This window comes from Ranitomeya variabilis, chromosome 2, assembly GCF_051348905.1.
Source record: "Ranitomeya variabilis isolate aRanVar5 chromosome 2, aRanVar5.hap1, whole genome shotgun sequence".
In the NCBI taxonomy this organism is placed as follows: Eukaryota; Metazoa; Chordata; class Amphibia; order Anura; family Dendrobatidae; genus Ranitomeya; species Ranitomeya variabilis.
The window spans coordinates 489,303,565-489,325,325 of record NC_135233.1 but is presented as its reverse complement, the minus strand read 5'-3'; the positions used below and the strand labels follow the sequence as shown (position 1 = coordinate 489,325,325).

The window sequence follows — 21,761 nt, the reverse complement described above, 5'->3', positions numbered from 1 at the left end:
GTGCAGTTTGTTTTAAGAAAACAGCTTTACTCCCTCTCCGCGATCTGTGTCTCTGCTGCAACTCTGACCTCTCATCAACAGCACTGCAGCTAATCGGTGAGGTCAACGGCCGAACTGATTAGCCGCAGTGCGGTTGATATGATGTCAGAGTTGCAGCAGGGACGGAGTATTCGGGAAAACGCTTTTAAAAGAACAAAATTAATTGTTTTGAAGTCCATACAAAAATGTAAGCAACACGAATGCAGTTAATGTAGAGTATAATCATCCATTTATTACCTTGGACAGCTAATTAAAATGACAGACATTAAAAGCACAATGTGAATCCATTTACATGTGATAACGTAAAGTAAGGTATTACAACATTATATATGTTACACACACACACACACATTATATATAGGCACCACAAAATACACCTCAAAGTACAGTGTGGACTGCAGACAGCATTGTACATACCGGAGCCGGCCGCGACGCAGAGAACAGATCGACACAAGGGAAACCTGCAGAGGTCATTCCTGTAACCACTGAGCCACTGGGGGAGGTCATTGTTCCAGGACTGTTCCTTATTGCACATAATAGGACAATGATGAGAGTGATTCTCTGACGCTTCCGCCAACCAGATGGACGGCAAATGGAGCAATTTCTTTAATTCGACAACATTCCTACTAATATATTCTTCCATAAAGTAATAAGGCAACAATAGGGAGCGATACTTGCACAGAGAACGCGTCTCTCCCTCCTTATGGATCCCTGAATATCTACAAACCAGGGTCTGCTTCACTTCTCCAGCAACAGCGCCACTCTGGTCAGTGGGTTGTGTTTGGGATTGCAGCTCAGATCTAGTTAAGTAAACAGGATGAGGAGCGGCAATATTACACACATGACATCGTCCATAGCGGCACCATTTTGGGGGGGGGGGGGGAGGCAAAACCTTTTTATCAATCTCAATATAACCATTTAAAAGGTTTTTCCACCTTGGCACATCTATCCACATGCGGACCGCCACTCAATTCATTGTCTACAGGAGCGAGATCACATTTGGACGCCCCCTTTTTGAGATCTGCTGGTGTTCCATGGTCAGATCCTCATTAACCCAGATTATTTTTGGATCCAAAAATAATCTCTCCAGCACTCCCAATAGCAAATGAATGGGTGGTGGCATAGAGGAGCACCCACTGCCCCTTCCTTGGAGGGTCCTAAAGGTCTGACCTATGGTGTGGTCAGGTGAGAACTTGTCAAAAAGGTAAACTATTTCTGGGCAAAAGACCATCACCAGAACATAATATGGGGTCCCTATATGGCAATAATGGTCATTTCTTCTCCTGCTTGCCTTGATACATGCCTACTACTTCTTTGTAGAGAAAGTGGAGCATATCAGGACATCCCTTCTGTCAAAAGAAAGATTCACAGAAAACAAGCAAGATGGAATAAAAGGATCGATAAGTGGGAGACTCAATTTTATGATCATAGAAATCATAATTAAACTCCCCTAATTTAGAGGATATTTTCAATTTTATCCCACATTGGACATAAAGGGGATGTAAAATGAAGAGAAAAAAAGTCATGAATAAACAAAGTCATAATTATTCAGCAGCAAGTATGTTGTTCATAGTAAAACTTAAACTTTGGCTTTCAGTTTGTTGTGCAATACAGAACCATATAGTGACCCCTCACAGCTCCACGGTGGGGTGCATCATAGACTGAGCTCACATTTAACACAAAAAAAAAAAAAACACCACAGTATTACATCAGAAAACTAGACCTCATCTATTGCATTCAATAAAAGCTTAAAAAAAACAAAAAACCTAAAACGACACTAAGCATTCAGCTTTGTAGAGGGCGGCTTATATTATATTTATGATTCAAAAATATAGATATCTCCCGGTCCAGCGCCACTCATCTCAGCCATTTTCCCCTGACGGTCTACTGACAAACAATGCTAGACGAGTGCTGCAGCCAATCAGCAGGATGATTGGCTGCAGCCTTCACCATTTAGTCAAATTGAAAAAAGGGGGTTGGCTTAGGTAATGGAGTGAGCCAGCCCTCCAGCTCTTTTCATACACATCACCGATCATATGCCAACACCTGAAGCTCACTACTCCTCTAAGGTCTGTGCATGCAGGGTTTTATTTTTTAATAAATTGTTTTTTTTCTGCACAAAATACACATAAAAAAAATCTTTCCCTACTTCTCAAACAGAAAACATGCCGATAGCATCGGTTTTCCCAAGTCCTTTAAACACTAGCCACAGCAGTTTTGATGATTTTGTTTGCAGTTTTTTGCACTCTGGATACAAACAAAAGAGTTTGCTACAGCCGTATTATAATTAAAAACGCATAAGAAAACAATGCTAAAAAGGCGTCAAAATAACGTAATCAAAACAGCAACAGAAAACCATGCCTTTTAGAAGACTATTATTTTTAGACAGAGGAGGCAAAATCTGGTTGAAACTACACGTGGACCCTAATCCTAGTTAAACAGCCCCATCAAATCAATAACCATCTCCTGCCTATAGCTTTACGACCCTCCTGCCACATGTGCAGTAAATTGTGCAGCCAAACATACAATGAGGACACAGGTGAAATATTTGGGCTGCAGATCCACGTCCATCGTCATCATCATTAGTCCAGAAGACCTCCTCAATCCTGATGAAGATGGACTCGATTTCCACCATCCTTTCAGAGTGACATACAAGTCTTTATCTGGGATTCGGTGATGGGCGCAGATCACTTGTTTTCTGGATGGAGACCGTTCTGGTAGTTTGCAATGATCCAGCAGTCCACTGGCTTACTAGTGATGAACAAGCGTGCCCGAATAAGGTTATCTGAGCATGCTCAGATAACCTTATTAGGGTACGTTCGTTCATCACTAATTATTAGCATTTATCAAAACTAATACTGTCCTAATGTACAAGATTGCTAGAGATTACTCACATCATAATATATTCGCTGTTCCCCCATTTTAAAGCAATTAATGTGCATCAAAAAATATACAGTCTTAAAGGGGAACTCTTTATATACACATTCCCTGGACAGAACCATTTCTGCAAATAAGCAGAGGCCAAAGAACCAAGCTACCATTAGTATATTCCCTGCCAGGCACCAGCAACACTGGAGTAAAGCTTTGGATCCCATAAAGAAAAAGTGCAATAAATATGGTAAGACCAAAGAAAATATGAACCTTGAGTTTTATTATAGCAATGCATATGCCTCACAGTCTGGCACACCGCCATCTCTAAAGATAGGAGAGGGATGGGCAAATCCTCCATAAAAACATTGGTTTTCATTTTATTTTAATGTTTTGATTGTAATTTTTCCGAGGTATGACAGCAAATGTAAAGCATAGTCACCACCACTACCGCTTTTTAATTTTTGGGATTAAAAGAGACTGTCAGCACAGAATGACTGATCAAACAGTGCAGCTGCTCGATCGGAGCTTCACACCCACTTGTTTTCCACTGTTCTTTGATTGACAGCTCTGGCTTCATAGAGCCAGAGAAGGGTGGGGATAGATGGAAACCAAACAGGCGGGAAGGTATATGTGAGTGATTGGCCCCACCATGAAGCACCAAGCGGCGGTATTTGGTTTGAACAGTCATTTTGCGCCGACAGTCCCTTTAAAAAGCCTTTCTAATATCCATGTCATGTCAAATCTGACAAAACTTGCAACAGATCTAAATGAATATAACCAGTGCCCGACGGATGCATTAGAGATAGGCGCATTAAGCTTAAGGGGACGTATCGCACACAACAAAATGATTACACCTCAGCTTTTGTATATGTATATTTCAAAAAGTAACTTTGAATTGGGAGTTTTAAGGAGACTACTCAGGCAAGTTAAAACTAAGCAGTTGTCTTAAGGTCCCAATAAACATCCAATGAAAGATGGCTGAACCCACAAATTTCTTTCTGACCATCAGGCCATATGATATTTATGGGGAGCTTCCGACTCTTCCCCTGACAGATGAAGTAAGGGGACAAGAAGGATCAACCTAATGGAATACCAAAAGCCATTGCCTTTGCCTTCAGGGTAGATAGCTCCCGGCAGCGGCTTTTCTCCTCCGAACATTGAAACCACATGAATGCTTGGCCAAGTCAGGAGAGTTGTCAGCTGAACGTGAAATATCTCATGTGTATGCCCCTGTTCACACGTTCAGGATAAGATTAGAATTTCAGCAGGAATTCCACAAACATAACTCACATAGTTGGTACACCCACTTGAAAGGTGTAATGTATCCAGGCCTGAGAAACAAGATGGCTCCTTACAGGGAAGAAATAAAGTAGCGATAACTACTGCACTTCAAAAGTGGGCTCCTCAAGAAGACAACCCAGCGATCAACTCTTAGGCGATGCACTTCAGCTTGAGAGTGGAAAAGAACGGCTAGCCATGTAAATCCATAGGCGTGTGGGGTCCATCAAAGCTGTTTTCACAGAATGGCTCTCTGTGCATCATAGAAACCCCCATTTATGCCTTCCATAAAATCTAATGGGGCACAGTGACCAGGCGGTTTATTACACACAATGGAAGAAGCTGGGGTCATAACACATTAAGAGGTTTTCTCATGAGCGTTGAATAAAAAAAAAAAAAAAAAAAAAAAAAAAAAGGTGGTCATACCTGAAAATAAATGTCTAGAAGGGGTAGCTGACATCCATACAAATTCGACTGTCAGCAATCCACACCCCTACATCAGCTGAATTAATGCATCTATGGCCAGTGTCGCTACACAAGCTTCAGATTTATTGCAAAAAGGAAAGAAAATTTTGCATAAAATAAAGCAATTAGGCTTTCATGTTGATGGCAGATATCAGAGGATTGTGTGGAGGCTACTTTTAAGAGTGTCAGCACAAAACGACTGTTCAAACCAAGCACAGGCACTCTGTGCACCCGTGGTGTGGCCAAACAGTTCAGCGCACCTTCCCACCTACTTGTTTCCCATCCATCTCCTCTTTGACTGACAGCTCTGGCTTCATAGGAGCAAGATCGCTGCAGAGATGGATGAAAAACAAATATACATGCTCAAGCAGACTAACGAGAGGACGAGTGCTCTGCCGCGGCTGTACGCCGATCTTACATTTGGGTTTTGCATAGTTGTATCTGTTGCATATACAGCAGAATGAGAGGCTCTCCTGGTAGCAGGAGAAATGATTGCATGATGGATCTGTACCTTACCATTTGGAATGAGATCAGACCTAATAACTGACTAAAAACCTTTACTTTAAGCATTTTAATATATATATTTAAGAGTTTGTTTCATATTCTCTTGAACGGTGGATACCAGGCCAATGAGCTCGTGGCATATAGCCCCGCATGAGCCCATAAATCGGTACATACCGCCTTCTGGCAGACTTTAGCCATATAATATTAATTTTCACTAAAAACATAAAACAGATCACATTCTACACAGGCCAACAACAGCTTATACGCATTCCCATTCATTCCCATTGTAAAACGATATCGGTAGGGTAAGCTGAAGAGCGGCCTGGAGTACACGCACTTCCATGAATAAGTACTGCAGGGCGAGCTATAATGGAAGGGAATTCACAAATCTCGTAGTGGTGGTGAAGATTGATAGAGCGCACAATGAACAGGCAAAACAACAATTCATGAGTGGAGGAAAAAAGAAAAAAGGATCAACGGAGATTCCATCTTGGCAAGTCATATAGGACGCTGGCAGGGAAAGGGGAACCGCAGAGCGAGATTGTCACTAAGAGTCTTCGGCCATCTGGAGTAGGGAGTTGACTGCTGCTTCTCTGTTGCCTCGATGTTCCTCGAGAACGGATTTAATGACTTCTTGGTCCATGCCTGGAAACATATCTTTGAGGGCTTTTAGGTCTTCTTCTCTTGTTTGGTGCTGTGGGTTCACAGCCGGCTGCGGTAGAGTCATTGGCATTCCCGGGTTGTAAACCGATGGCATACCTAGAAGGAAGAGAAAAAAGTCTCGATTATTACTGCCCATGCTTCAGGCTCAAAAAAAAAAAAAAACTGCTCAAAGATTTATCAACAGATCAAACTTTAGATTCTGATCTGTCAATGAACAAAACAGGAACTTTTACTGCATAGAAGTTTCTTTTCATAGAAAAATGTTGCACAAAAATAGGATTCCTTATTAGCGGTGACAGTGCTGAAACGCTGAGCCAAAAGAACAAAGCACCAACTTCAAACGGGGTCAGTCCTGGAGGTGGCTTTGTACTAGGCACTGGCACTGCAGAGTTATTACAGGGTAAATTAGCTCTCAGACTTAAAAATAAAAAATATCAAGGAAGAAAAACCTAGAACAGTCTGAAAAACGGGAAAGTAAAAGGGGACAGAGGACATTTTGCATGTTCAGACATTCCTTGTACTAGTTTATAGAGTACCTGTAACTCTGAAAACGCTGTCCAGCCTGCAGGCAGCATGTCATAGAGCAGGGGAACCGAGCAGCTTTGGGGGAGAAGAGTCAGCACAAGGCCGGAGTCACAGGAGCGTATAGCATCGGATGCGATACGCTAATGACCCTCGGCTCCTGCTCGGCCACGAGAGTGATCCGAGGGTCAGTGCCCTGTGCTCTGATCCTCTCCCATGAGAAAGTCGCAGCACAGCTGCGGAGGAGACGGAGAAAGTAATTTCTCAGTCTCCTATTGCCAGCGTCGGTGGGAATCGCACTGCCTTGGGTGATATCCGAGTGCAGTGCGATATTTCACACGCAGCCATAGAATTATATGGGTGAATACAATCCGAATATGACATGCAATCGCAGCAGGCAGTGTTTTTTTTTTTTTCTTCTTGTCTGATTGCACTCAGATAGGAGCAGAAAAAAAAATATGCCACATTTACTATAGAGGTTTCCTATTCAACTCTGCTTGCGACGCGCTTCCCATTATGTGGAATTTGGCCCAGAGTCTGCACCAAAGACAAGTCACAAAATTCAGTGCGGACATAACCGAGATTTCTTAAACCCTACGTGGACAAAATGTCAGGAGTATAATCTCTGAGAACGATCATCTGGGTCCGGTTTATGCAGAGATTTTCATTACCGGCCACTAGAATTAAATCTATTGAAGTAGAAAATGACCCCCTTGTATGTGAAGACTTCCCGCTAACAATGCAATGTGAACAGGCTTCTACCGGCCAACGTCAATACACTGGTGAAGGCAATAAGACAATAAGCAGAAGACATCCCACCCAACAAGAAAAACCTGTGAAGTAAAGGCTCTAATAGCCACCATGTATATAAGTCAGCCCGGCCCGGCCCCATCCACCTCCTCTAACTGATCCTCATGTCTTCACTACGTTTAACATCAGACAGAAAAGCAAATCTTGTATTTGTGCTCTTCAAGTAACAATTCCTCAATTAATGTCTTGTGTACGCAGTGCATAGGGACGGCAGGCTTATAAACGGTGCAGGGCTTGCATAGATCTAGTATGCAATGCTCCAGGGAGGAGCACCTACTGGGCACGTCCCGCTGCCTGGTGGTCGCACCGTATTTCTAGACGGATATTAGCAAGAATAAGGCCGAATACTAAACTCATACTCTCCGTTCTGTACAGAAGATGTATCTCAAGTTTTCACTATGACAGACATCATCTACATTATACTGTAGATAGACAGGATCCACCACTCATGATACATGGTCACAGCTCACCTCCTCCCACTCCCTGCAAGTCACCATTGCCCAGATCAGAGCCTATTTCTACTGGTTGCTCCAAAGAACAGGTGGGTGTGAGAGTATTGGGCTCAGTAGCCAGTATGTAAATTTGCAAGAATTCAGATTTTTATTAAATAGTAAATGACCTGATTTCCAGTAATGCTCATTACTATAAAGAAACACTGGCTATAAAGTTGGATCCACATGGTATGTGTGCTGATGACTCTTTCTCTGTGGATTAGAATTACTGGGCCACGATTCCATGGATTTCACAGCAAAAACAAGCAAACGCCGCTGTGTGGATGATGGAAATGGATCATTGACGAGCTATATAACCCAGAGACAAGGAATCAAGTCCTCGGTGTGTGCTATAGAGACAGAAATGAGCACCCGGAGACCATGCTAATGCACGACAGGAAATAGAATACATATAATAAACGATGAGACAGGATGACAGTCATCCTATACAAGGCTTTGTCTTTGAATATTGTCTTCTGCAGAAGGAAAAGGCCGCCATCTGCAGACATCAGATTCGGAGGTCTCGGACCCTTATTGGTACAGAGCAGGGTAGGAGTTGGCAGGGCAAGACGCTTTTGACGCAGAGAGTCATCTGTGTTTCGGGGCTCCCCCAATGGAGAACGTTTACGCCATATTGTTCGGTCACATCCCTCTCACCCAGCATCCTACTGCACAGTGACAAGGACAAAGAACCCAGAAATAGCTGTCAGCAGAGGATTTCGGGAGCTTTTCCTTCTGGAGAGGACTCAGGTTTGGGTCATGTCATATAGCAAGGCTCAGTACATGGATGGCGATGTAATGACAGGGCTACTCTGCAAACCAGAAAGACCAGTATGCCTGACAAGGAGGACATGGTGACTGGGCCAGTGCACCCAGAAGGCAGAAGCAGATCATCATCAGTGCAAAACTATGTAGTAACAAAGTTGTGTCATCAATAAAGGTGCCAAGCCAACTGGCAGGTAAGGGAGCATCCGAATAAAGCTAAAGGGAAGACCACCATCTCATTTAGTAGAAGCGGCCTCAGAGAGAAAAGGCTGAGAGGACCATGGAAACCTCTGGGGCAATTTACTGAAATGCAATTAAGTTTTTAATTAGAAGCAGACAAAACTCCTATTTTTTGCAATAGAAGCCATGTTGCAGAATGTAATTTGCTAGCAAATTGGTCAGACTGGCTTTCAGATCATTTCTCCTAACAATCCCTTTCATCCCCCCCATCCTTAAATAACAGGTATTGAAGAAAAAAAAGGGTATCTTGCTAGTCACACCTAAGAATAACCAAAAAGAATTAATGGACACCAGAACATATCAAAATGTATTAATAATTGTATTATAGTTTAATAAAAACAGAAAAATAAATGCAATTAAAAAAGGGCTGAATCAATAGGGCAGCGACACCATAGTGCCTGCCATGTCCAAGCAAAGTCACAATACATGGGATACATAGGTACCGTATATAAAATGGATAATTATAGAAGAAAAACTGGAGGGGAGCAAAAATATATATGTGTATATATACAGACACACACATGGAGGCCTGTCATAAGGAATGTTCAGTATATTTTGTTAAAATTTATATGGATAGAGATAGATATATATAATCAGTGGGGCAACATAAAGTGCTTGTGCAAATAGTAAAATATGGTAATTTCAATATATAAGATTAGGGTTCTAAATAAAAAAAATTATAGATACTGCCAGCCACAGAAGATATGCATATAGAAAACAGATGAATGCAAATTGTCGGCAATCAATAAGGTCCAATAAAACCTGATAATATATTCCATATTCTATTTCCATATAGATTTTTTGTATATTGATCCCCCTTATGACAGCCCCCCCTTCTGTGTGGTGTATATACATATTTTCTCCCCCAGTTTTTCTTTTCCTATAATCATCCATTTATATACCCACGTATCCCATATACTGACTCTACTTGGACTATGGTATCGCTGCCCTTTTGATGATCAGCCCTTTTTATTATTTGCATTTATTTTTCTCTGTTTTTATGAAATTATAATAAAATTAATAATTGTTTATATGCTCTGGTGTCCATTCCTTCTTTTTGGTTATTGTTATTATAGATAGATGAGCTTCTTTGTTGACTGGGCTTTTCTGTTTGGGTCTTTTAGTCACTCATAAGGTCTAGGGGCCGCAGGGATCAGAGATCGGCCCTTGTACTCTAGACTTTTAGAGTACAATGTAGATGTGTACAATGTTTCCACACAAAACAAACAGCAAGGCTTTGTTATATTGTTATGTTTCTGCCATGATATATGTAAAAAGAACTTTGCAATTTGAAGAGAAAAAGTGTCAAATAAGTGTTCTGTTTATTGCTGGGCAATCCAAAAACGTGACACCGCGGTCAGATTACATGACCTTTCTCAAACAGATTGCTAATCAAAATGTGAAAGAGGAACGCCTCTCTCCAGGGCAGTCATACCGCCACTCGCTGCGCGGCTCGTTTACTTTCTGATTACATGACCTTTCTCAAACAGGAGCTAATCTCACCACGGCGTCACGGGTTTTGGGTCGTCTAGTAATAAAACAGAACAAGTATATAAGACTGCAGAGTTGGGTTTACTATGGTATGAGGGAGAGGACCCTACACGGACATCATGCGCTGGGACCAATATGAACCCACCACCTCCACTACAAAATCCAATATGGAAAAGACAACCTTACAGACAGTCTGTGCCATGTAAATCAGCTTTTACTTATGCTTGACAAGCCCTATTTAGGCCCAGCTTATGGAGACCATACCTGCAGCGATGTATATATAGATATACACACACACACACGATCAATACTCACCTGCAATGGGTACGTAGCCGACACCTTGCTGGAAAACCGTAGGCATCAACACCACAGGCTGAGGCTGCATCATTGCTGCGGGCAGAGACTACAAAAGAAGTCAACATAGAAAGTCAGCAAGAGATAGAAATAAGGTCAGGCATCACAATTCAGGGATTTCTAGGCTTCAGTGAGACTTCTGCTGTCACTGGCCGCTATGTGGAGACCACGCAGATGAGAATCTAGTCTGCACGTGACCTGCGCTACGTACATTACATACAGGTGGACACAGGACCACTGCTCAATCAGGCAAAAGCAGGAGATCCTCAGAGTGCACATAATGCACACCGTCAGGACTCGCCAGCTAGACAGACCGCACACATGCACCTGAAGCCCAGAAAACTTACTTTCTTTAAGACTGGACTCACCCCAGCATTTTGTAGCATGGTTGTATATAAATGCAGGAATAGATAATTATTTTAAAGTGTGTAGCAAGTTCCTAAAAAGTCTGTAACAAACTTCAATACAATACAATGCAAGTAAAATGTGGATTTAAAGGGACTGTCAGCACAAAATGACTGTTCAAACCACGTACAGGCGCTCGGTGCATCATGGAGGAGCCAAACATTTAAATGCACCTTCCCATCTGCTTGTTTTCCTCTGGCTGTCAGGCACAGATGTGGCGGCACGGCTTCAGTCACCACTCACTACATGAGCAGTGGTGGCTATGAGCAGGTCTCAGCACTGACTGACAGCCAGCTGTGTAGCCCATCAATACCGAGTCGGCTGTCAGTCAATGCCAGGACGTGGATACAGCCGCTGATCACTATACTCGGAGCTGTAACTGAAGCCGTGCATTGGGAAGAAAGCTCATTACCTCCCAGTAGCGGCGATCGCAGTGCAGCGGCTGCACAGCTTTGCTTTTATCCTGCAGATTAACCCCATATATGAAAATTAAAAGCATTTGGTGACAGGACGGGTTCCCATTAATCTCACCAAAACCTGCAATGAACTTAATGTGAGAACTGGAAAATAAACTGCAAAGCCAGTGCCAGACACTGAGGTCTTGGGTTCAATTTTAACAGGATCATTTGTAGATCTCTTAGGCTAGCTTGTAGACTTTTCAGCCTAAAGAGCAAAACACATCTATAAAATGAGATTGGTGCAAAATAGTGGAGCAGTGGCCCGGGCAGACATATTTGGTACACCCCCCCCCCCCCAAAAAAAAAATCTCCAATCCATACTTGCTGGTTTACCCCCTCTTCCATCATCTGTGCTATAATAACCCTCAATGACCATAAATGCAGCTTCTTCCTCTCTATGCAGACATAATGGCTGTCTGTGCCCCAAGGAAACATTGAATAGATTATGAGGTACCGGCCTGTAGGTGGTAGGTGTATGGACAAGGTCCTCAGCTGTCCTAGGTCTACAGCCCTACAAGAATAGTCTCTCCAAACGACCCAGGCCTGAACATCACCACCCTTCCTACCGAGTAAGCAGCGCTCTCACCGTGTAGGACATCACCAGGTTAATCATGCCTTCCTTGTCATCTCCTTGTCTTCCACTCAAGCTAAACCATTCATCCACCACCTTGCCCTCCTTCAGAGTTTCTGGGATGGTAATATGCGTCCAAGCAATGCGGTCATCCATGGAGAAGGCTCTCTGTGAGGAGGTAAGAAGGAGTGCAGTATAAAGTCCATTAAACGGGAAAATAACCACTGACAGAATACAGGTGGAGATTGGGAGTGCGCCATCTTATCTGAACGTCTTAACCTTGGTCCATGTGACCATAAACTTGTGTTACTTGAGGATTTTTAGCGAATTTCACTCACGTATTATAAAGGTGTTAAATAGGAGCTTGCTGCAGATTTGTGGGTTGAAATCAGCGGCAATCCAACCACATCTGATCCATGCTGTACGCAAATGTCAGAGATTTAGCGAACATCTAAACATGCCCCGATCAGAGCGATTACACCAGAATTCTGGCATAAATCGCTTTGAAAAGTTATAACATTTTTGGGCAAACATTTTTACTAGTGATGAGCGAATATACTTGTTACTCGAGATTTCCTGAGCACGCTCGGGGGTCCTCCAAGTATTTTTTAGTGCTCGGAGATTTAGTTTTTATCACCGCAGCTGAATGATTTACATCTGTTAGCAGCTTGATTACATGTGGGGATTCCCTAGCAACCAGGCAACCCCCCACATGTACTTATGCTGGCTAACAGATGTAAATCATTCAGCTGCGGCGCAGAAAACTAAATCTCCGAGCACTAAAAAATACTCGGAGGTCACCCGAGCGTGCTCGAGAAATCTCGAGCAATGAGTATATTCGCTCATCACTCATTTTTACACTAATTTTTACCACATAAGAATTGGAGCGTGATGCCATGTGCATCTAATGCATGACGGGCTGCAACATACCTCATACCTGAAATGTTACTCCTGTCCCCGACTGGAGTAAGAACTGTGGTGAGGCGCACGCCACTTGTCAACCGCTCCTGACTCAGTACGGGTGTCTGCCCCTTAATGAATTAAGAGCATCTGGCTCCACCACGGTCCCCTCAATACTGGCATTTTTCACACTGGTCTTAATGACATGGGGGCCAAGTTGAGGAGACCCATTCCCAATATGCAGGTGAAGTCTCAGGCTCATTCCCCCATTACATATATGATCACAATGACCATGGCCATGTTTGAATGATGTAATACCACGCCAACCGATGGAAACCTGTCCTCCATTCCCTAAAGTGGCAATTGATGGGTAGTGATGGGCGAACGTGCTAAGATAAGGTGTTATCTGAGCATGCTTGGGTGCTAACAGTGTATTCTGCATGCTTGAAAAATATGTTTGAGTCCCTGTGGCTGCATGTTTTGCAGCTGTTAGATGGAACACATGCAGAGGTTGCCCGTTTGTTAGACAATCCCTGCACGTGTTGTGGTGGTTTAAGCACGAGACATTCAGCCGCAGGGACTCAAACCTTTTTTTTTTTCCCAGCATGCTGAAGACCCTTAGCACCTGAGCATGCTCAGATAACACCATATCCCAGCACGTTCGCTCATCACCAGTAGTGTGATCCACATATACTCTGAGGCATTGCAGTACAGCAGATGGGCAGTTTTTGGCATTTCCCACCTCATAGACATGTTCTATGCATAAAATAAATGAAGAATACCACAGGGTTTATTAAGAAGCACAGTTTACTGTACTTTTTGGGCACACAATCAGCACTTAGAAGGGGAATAAAGTGAATGCAAAATCTCCCAATAGGCCCTCTCCATGCAGAAGTCTCATGCTATATTACAGGGGTGTAAGCTAGGGAATGAGGCCATGTAACAGAATTGTTCTGTCCATGATGTTGGTACAACGGACAGAGGGCGTTTACGGCTTACTAACCTCATCAAATATTTCCAGGTAGAAAGAGTCCACTCCTGGCGGGATGGTGCACTGGATCACTTTGTTCCATCGAGGGTTCTTGGCTCCGTTATGTGCAGTGGGGGTCTCATACACAGCGTACCCCAAACGTATCCTGCAGTAAGGGTCCATCCGGGTCATGCCATAATTCTTTGCTAGCTTGGCCTAGGAAGAAAATGTGAAGAGAGATAGATCTAAGATAGCTCGATAGATCTAAGATAGCTCGATAGATCTAAGATAGCTCGATAGATCTAAGATAGCTCGATAGATCTAAGATAGCTCGATAGATCTAAGATAGCTCGATAGATCTAAGATAGCTCGATAGATCTAAGATAGCTCGATAGATCTAAGATAGCTCGATAGATCTAAGATAGCTCGATAGATCTAAGATAGCTCGATAGATCTAAGATAGCTCGATAGATCTAAGATAGCTCGATAGATCTAAGATAGCTCGATAGATCTAAGATAGCTCGATAGATCTAAGATAGCTCGATAGATCTAAGATAGCTCGATAGATCTAAGATAGCTCGATAGATCTAAGATAGCTCGATAGATCTAAGATAGCTCGATAGATCTAAGATAGCTCGATAGATCTAAGATAGCTCGATAGATCTAAGATAGCTCGATAGATCTAAGATAGCTCGATAGATCTAAGATAGCTCGATAGATCTAAGATAGCTCGATAGATCTAAGATAGCTCGATAGATCTAAGATAGCTCGATAGATCTAAGATAGCTCGATAGATCTAAGATAGCTCGATAGATCTAAGATAGCTCGATAGATCTAAGATAGCTCGATAGATCTAAGATAGCTCGATAGATCTAAGATAGCTCGATAGATCTAAGATAGCTCGATAGATCTAAGATAGCTCGATAGATCTAAGATAGCTCGATAGATCTAAGATAGCTCGATAGATCTAAGATAGCTCGATAGATCTAAGATAGCTCGATAGATCTAAGATAGCTCGATAGATCTAAGATAGCTCGATAGATCTAAGATAGCTCGATAGATCTAAGATAGCTCGATAGATCTAAGATAGCTCGATAGATCTAAGATAGCTCGATAGATCTAAGATAGCTCGATAGATCTAAGATAGCTCGATAGATCTAAGATAGCTCGATAGATCTAAGATAGCTCGATAGATCTAAGATAGCTCGATAGATCTAAGATAGCTCGATAGATCTAAGATAGCTCGATAGATCTAAGATAGCTCGATAGATCTAAGATAGCTCGATAGATCTAAGATAGCTCGATAGATCTAAGATAGCTCGATAGATCTAAGATAGCTCGATAGATCTAAGATAGCTCGATAGATCTAAGATAGCTCGATAGATCTAAGATAGCTCGATAGATCTAAGATAGCTCGATAGATCTAAGATAGCTCGATAGATCTAAGATAGCTCGATAGATCTAAGATAGCTCGATAGATCTAAGATAGCTCGATAGATCTAAGATAGCTCGATAGATCTAAGATAGCTCGATAGATCTAAGATAGCTCGATAGATCTAAGATAGCTCGATAGATCTAAGATAGCTCGATAGATCTAAGATAGCTCGATAGATCTAAGATAGCTCGATAGATCTAAGATAGCTCGATAGATCTAAGATAGCTCGATAGATAGATAGATAGATAATTTGAAGTTTATTTGTACCAACTGAATAGTGTCATTTAACTGGATTCAGCAAATTGTTCAGGAAATTGTTGGGAAGACCCCACAGGTTTCTCCGACACAACCGGTGACCACCTCTCAGAGTACTGATATGTGGTATCCAAAATTACGCACAACACAAGGTAAAATACCTGCACCACGGTAACGCTGAGTCTGCCCATGGTGCCCATCGCTCCAGTGTATTGCAGCTGCTGTGCCGCCTGGGCGTCTAACTGGATCTGCTGCTGTTGCTGGGTGGGAGTGATGCGCAGGAAGTCTTGGGGTAGTTCCCCGATGAACACCTGCAAGGACACAGATAAAGCTTACTAGCTGCAGGTTAATTAAGCGCATGGCATTATTTTCACAATAGATGGCCCTTCTCAGAATGGGACGAACCAGTCAGGTATGGAACCGCTGCCGGGAAAATGTCATCTTACATGGTGGTCATAGTAATAATAATCTTTAATTTTATAATCTTTATTTTTATATAGCGCTAACATATTCCACAGCGCTTTACAGTTTCCACACATTACACTGGTCTACAAAAAAAAAAAAAAAGGGCGGTTTGCACGTTAATGACCGGGCCAATTTTTACATTTCTGACCACTGTCCCTTTATGAGGTTATAACTCTGGAGCGCTTCAATGGATCCCGGTGATTCTAGACATTGTTTTCTCGTGACATATTGTACTACTATCACTTCGTGCTGCTCCGAGGGTCTCCGGGAAGCACGCAGGGAGCCCCCTCCCTGCGCGATGCTTCCCTATACTGCCGAAACACTGCGATCATGTTTGATCGCAGTGTGCCGGGGGTTAATGTGCCGGGGACGGACCGTGACCGCTCCTGGCACATAGTGCCGGATGTCAGCTGCGATAGTCAGCCGACACCCGGCCGCACTCCCCCCCCCCCCCCCCATGAGCGCGGCCGATCGCTATGACATACGGGCCCACCCAACCTCGATGGGATAGTACGTCTAATGTCAGAAAGGGGTTAAGAGCAGTTTTAGACTAATTTGAGGGTGCGGAATTCAAATCTGATCTTATAATTTCTCTATCACATCACGTTTTTGCGCTACAGGTATATAGCCCATTTTCATTAATTCCATGATAAATATAAGTACTGTATGAAAAGTGCCGGTTTATACGGTTACTGTGCTACTGGGACAGCTACAGCGAAGCATTGGGTGAAAACAGAATGGCCTCAGCGACAGAGTTTGGCATCTGGTGATAAGAATCCATGATCCTCTAGTGGATAGGAAGGACATGGTCTTTCCTCCCTTACACATAAAACTTGGATTGATGAAGCAGTTCGTCAAAGCTCTCAATCACAGTGGAGAATGCTTTAACTATATATGTTCAACTTTTCCTGGTCTTAGTGAAGAGAAGAAAAAGTCTGGAATATTTGATGGACCTCAAATAAGAACACTTATGAGAGACCCAAATTTTAGCACATCAATGAATGAGACAGAAGAAAGAGCTTGGAATGCATTTTGTAATGTGGTGCAGAATTTTCTAGGGAATAAGAAAGCAGACAACTATGAAGAGATTGTGGAAGAGCTACTAATGAGTCTGAGATATCTTGGATGTAGAATGACTATCAGGGTATGTGCACACGTCCGGATTTCTTGCAGAAATTTCCTGAAGAAAACCGGAAATTTTCTGCAAGAAATCCGCATTTTTTTTTTTTGCGTTTTTTTCGCGGTTTTTTTTAGCATTCTGCAAGCGTAATTAGCTTGCAGAATGCTAAAGTTTTCCAAGCGATCTGTAGCATCGCTTGGAAAACTGACTGACAGGTTGGTCACACTTGTCAAACATACTGTTTGACAAGTGTGACCAACTTTTTACTATAGATGCTGCTTATGCAGCATCTATAGTAAAAGATAGAATGTTAAAAAATAAAAAAAATTATTAAAAAAAATGCTTATACTCACCTGCAGACCTCAGCGGCGTCCGTTTCTTATAGATGGTGTGTGCGCGCAGGACCTTCCATGACGTCGCGGTCACGTGAGCGGTCACATGACCGGTCTCGACCAATCACAGGACCGTGACGTCATCGCAGGTCCTTCACCGCACACCAGCTACAGGAACCGAAGCGGCAGAATGCACCTGAGAGGCGGGAAGACATCGAAGGTGAGTATATCACTATTTTTTATTTTAATTCTTTTTTTTTTACCAATTATATGGTGCCCAGTCCGTGGAGGAGAGTCTCCTCTCCTCCACCCTGGGTACCAACCGCACATGATCTGCTTACTTCCCGCATGGTGTGCACAGCCCCGTGCGGGAAGTAAGCAGATCAATGGACTCCTAGGTGTGCGGAATCCCTGCAATTCCGCATTTTTAATGAACATGTTGCTTTTTTTTTCGCGGAAAAAAAATCGCAACATTTGCACAAAAAATGCGTAATACACTGTAAATAGGAGGCATAGGTTAGCATTTTTTTCGCTTTTATATCACGTTTTTATAGCGAAAAAACGTGAAAAAAACGCGAAAAATCCTGAACGTGTGCACATGGCCTCAAGATTCACTATTTACACAGCCATTTGGACTTTTTTCCAGAGAACCTTGGGGATGTGAGCGAGGAACAAGGGGAGCGTTTTCATCAGGACATTAAAACAATGGAAGAACGGTGGGACTCATATGATGGCTGACTATTGCTGGAGCTTGATGAGAGACAACCCAGAAGCTGTACATCACAGATCAGCCAAGAAAAGAAAGTTCAAATAACTGCCATTTGTCATTCATCTGTGTGCCATATACAGGTGTTTCTATATTTTGTAGTTTAATTCTGGAAGTATATTTGATTTGCTGTACATAGACTTTGTAATCTTTGTTATTCCTTGATTAAAAATATACAAAATGTAGTACCGAAAATCGTGTTTTTATCATAAAACATTAGGAGTAATTTTCATCAAAAAATTGAAAATATCTCGAGATCCTGATGTGATAGCCAAAAACGGAGTTTATAGTCATAATCAGCAGCCAAAATTGACTTAAAATATGTTTTAAAAACTTTTGCCAGAAAAATTGCGTTGACCAGTGTTATCATTGCTGCCCCCGATGGGGCTCAATCTAAATTCCCCATCAGCATGTCTTTGGAATGTGGGGGAAACCTACGCAGATACGGGGAGAACATACAACCTCCTTACAGAGGAATAACCATTGTTGCAAGACAAGAAAGGCTCGAGTCTGCCAGAACATTCTGGCCCGTACATGGGAGACCCCCAGAGGGGACCTATAGAGTTTGGCTTCTTGATACCCCTTTCTTCCAGTTTTCAGGGCAACGCACGTGCCCTATTAGATGCCACGGACAGGAGACCACCACTGGCTCTCGCTCTGAATTTAGGATCACCTAGCTGGTCGCAGCATCTTCAAACCGGTTCGTTCTACAAGCCCTTTATTTTAGTGTTACCTTTTATTTTACAGTCTGGCACACTGATTAAGACGTTGAGGCAAGTGATGGCACGTTGTCAGCCCCACCCTGCACTCGTCGGGTGCGTCACAGCGAGCCCTAGGAGGTGCGCTCCGAACAGTCATACATACCTGCTGTCCCGAGACCGGAACCAGGAGTGCTGGGGGCAAAATGACACCACTCCTGAGCGACTCACTACAGTGCCATCATGGGGCGTGCTCCCAAGTCAGCACAAGATGACCAGCGACAGCAACACCCAGGATGTAATGTGACAAAACCATTACAGAGATACTGAGCACCAGATCCTCAGTGACAGGAGCAGGGTGCGATAAATGTAAAGATTCCAGAGGCTGCCACTAGAGGGGGCTCAAAGAACTATGAGCAATAGCGGATCTTCTGGATTTTACGGATTCCGCTGGGATCTGTGATCACATCAGTGTCGCCAATGTCACCGCCAACTTTACTTCCATGTAAAACAGGCGCTGGACACAGAAACTAGGAATATGTATGAACAAAGTTATGTACAAGGAATATAGTTGTGTATCTGGCAATCTTTGCTACACTACAAGAAAGAATGTCAGATACCCAATGTTATGGTCACAAAGACCCAATCAATACACGTCTACCATCACGAGGCCATCAGAGAGGTCGCTACAACAAGCAAAACGCCAGTCAGTCACAGTGAAGCACAAGTATTCTAGAAAAGGGGCGATTTTTCAGCAAGCTTTAGGGCTTGTTCACAAGCAACAGTTATCATTTTTTTTCCCCCCAAGGGTAAAAACGCTGCATCTTACCGTACCAGCAGAGAGAATGAGATTTCTGAACTCTTGCAGATTTGAATGATAGCGTTTTTGAAAATTTGCAGCATTTAAATTTTACAGTTAAAAAAAAAATAAAAAAAGTAAAAAATGCATCCCAAAAATAAATAAAAATTATACATTTATTTTTTATTAAAACTACATAAAGTGCATATTTTATGCAACATTTTTCCTGCCAACACTGAGCATTTGCAGCAAATGTTTCTGAACCAAAACCCAATATGTGCACATACCCCTGCTCCTGTGGGTTTGGGATTTTTCAGAGGAATCTGCAACATTAATCTACAGAAAGATACAGTATGAAGTTAAAAAAAATATATGCTTTCCCCAACCCCAACACATGTAGTGGGAAACAAAAAAAAAACAAAACAAAAAAGTACAATAAAGTGCATGCTGTGAATTTTCAGCTCTGCAGCATGGGCATGCGAGTGGATTTTCATGGCAGATTTCACTCTATCCACTGCCTTGTAATGTACTAGAGTGAAAAAATCAAGATTAAATCTGCTCCAAAACTTTGATGTAAGTTAAGCAGATAACTTACTGGATGAATTTAGCAGCATGTAAACTAATTTAGCCAATGCCACCATTTCCATCATTGGCATCAGTGTGCATGCTTCAGATTATAAGGTCTGTGGCACAACTATTCATTTATTTTGGTGCCAACTGAACAAAGGATGTATTGAAATGTTGTCGTCATGTTACAGATTTTTAGTACGAAACTCCAACACAAGTTGGCAAAAACAGAAAACTTTTTCCACAAATCCAATATTTTAATAAGCTTCACCACATGTGATTCTCAGATGTGCGTTAATAACTCCTGCCAGTCTGACTACATCCGAACAGAAATGAATGAATACCCAGCGTGACCACCAGATGTCACTCTCGTCCCGTAAACGTTACACCTGTAGGTGCTCATTCAGACGAGTTTTTCACGTAGGAGGTCAATCACTATTTCAGATAGATCATCATAGGCACGAATTCTATGGAGATGTTCACATGTCTGCATTATGGACCAAGGGGCAGCACCAAAATAGAGACTGGTCTGATGTTAATCCGAATCACGAATCAAAATTACCCACAAGTCTAATGAATGAAGAGAAAAAACAAAAAAACACACAAAAAAAAAAAAACACATGCAGCTCTTGGATGTGTTGTCCCATTTTCACAGACCATTTTAATTTGAGTATTGATACAAAACAGTATTTGTCAAAAATGAAAACATAAAATTGTTGGAAAAATTGCTAATTTTTGTGCAACCTCGGTTGGTTAAATGGATCAACATAGGAGGAGATTTGCATGAAGGGGCATGAACCAACGCTGGGATCAAATTCATAATTTGCATAAAGAAAAAAAAAAAAAAAAAAAAAAAAAAAAGATATAAAATGACGAGTACACCTCTTGCGGGGGCAGCTGCAATATGTCCCAAATCTGCACCTTTATATTTGGTGCCCCCTACTCCAGTGATTTGTTCATCTAGACAGGAGTGTTGAGCGCTGCCGTGTGCCGGGCACTTTGCTGGGGGGTCTACCGAGTGGTCATTGAGTATTTCAGCACCCATACCCTCCCCTGTCGGGAGGAGCTTACGGTAAGTGCCTGGAAAATATGAAAGACTCAAAAGAAAGTTTAGTTCCTCTTTACTCAAACAGAAAATAAAATAAGAGTCAAAAGCCCAATGGATGAAGCGTAAAGAGGACCTGCCCCGATACAGACCGCCGTGCATCTAGGCTGCTTTTGATAGGATCAGTGATAAAACTGTGGCTTCAGCAACATAAATCTAACTGCGGCTAATTAAATGGGAAGCATTAGCTTTGATTATTGATTAAAAAGGCTATATATCAAAAATAATGACCGGAGGTTGTAGAGTACTCGGCTTTCCTTACGGAGACTGGCTCAGATGGACAGTAGAAAGTCTAATGTCCTATCCCAACACATAGCGGGTATTTGTACCCATTATTCCTGGTACCGCGTCTCCTCCTCCATGTGGGATGTCTAATAGCGGCTCCGGCGCGCGCTCCATCCGACTACGACGACAAGTGATAG

General features: G+C 42.5%; 1 protein-coding gene across 3 annotated transcripts in view; it reads right to left on the bottom strand.

The window, feature by feature from the left end:
• Positions 1-251: 251 nt before the first annotated feature.
• The window catches only part of TOLLIP (toll interacting protein), a 59,227-nt gene continuing 37,717 nt past the window's right edge, over positions 252-21,761 (bottom strand). For 2 of the 3 annotated variants that reach the window (XM_077287904.1, XM_077287905.1), the window contains exons 2-6: positions 15,649-15,798; positions 13,831-14,013; positions 11,943-12,095; positions 10,455-10,542; positions 5,210-5,916 (exon numbers count right to left, since the gene is read on the bottom strand). In XM_077287904.1, the coding sequence (XP_077144019.1) occupies positions 5,705-5,916; positions 10,455-10,542; positions 11,943-12,095; positions 13,831-14,013; positions 15,649-15,798 (786 nt within the window). In that variant the 3' untranslated portion in view covers positions 5,210-5,704. Of the gene's footprint in view, positions 5,917-10,454; positions 10,543-11,942; positions 12,096-13,830; positions 14,014-15,648; positions 15,799-21,761 lie in introns of all 3 variants that reach the window. The other variant, XM_077287903.1, reaches the window with a different exon arrangement.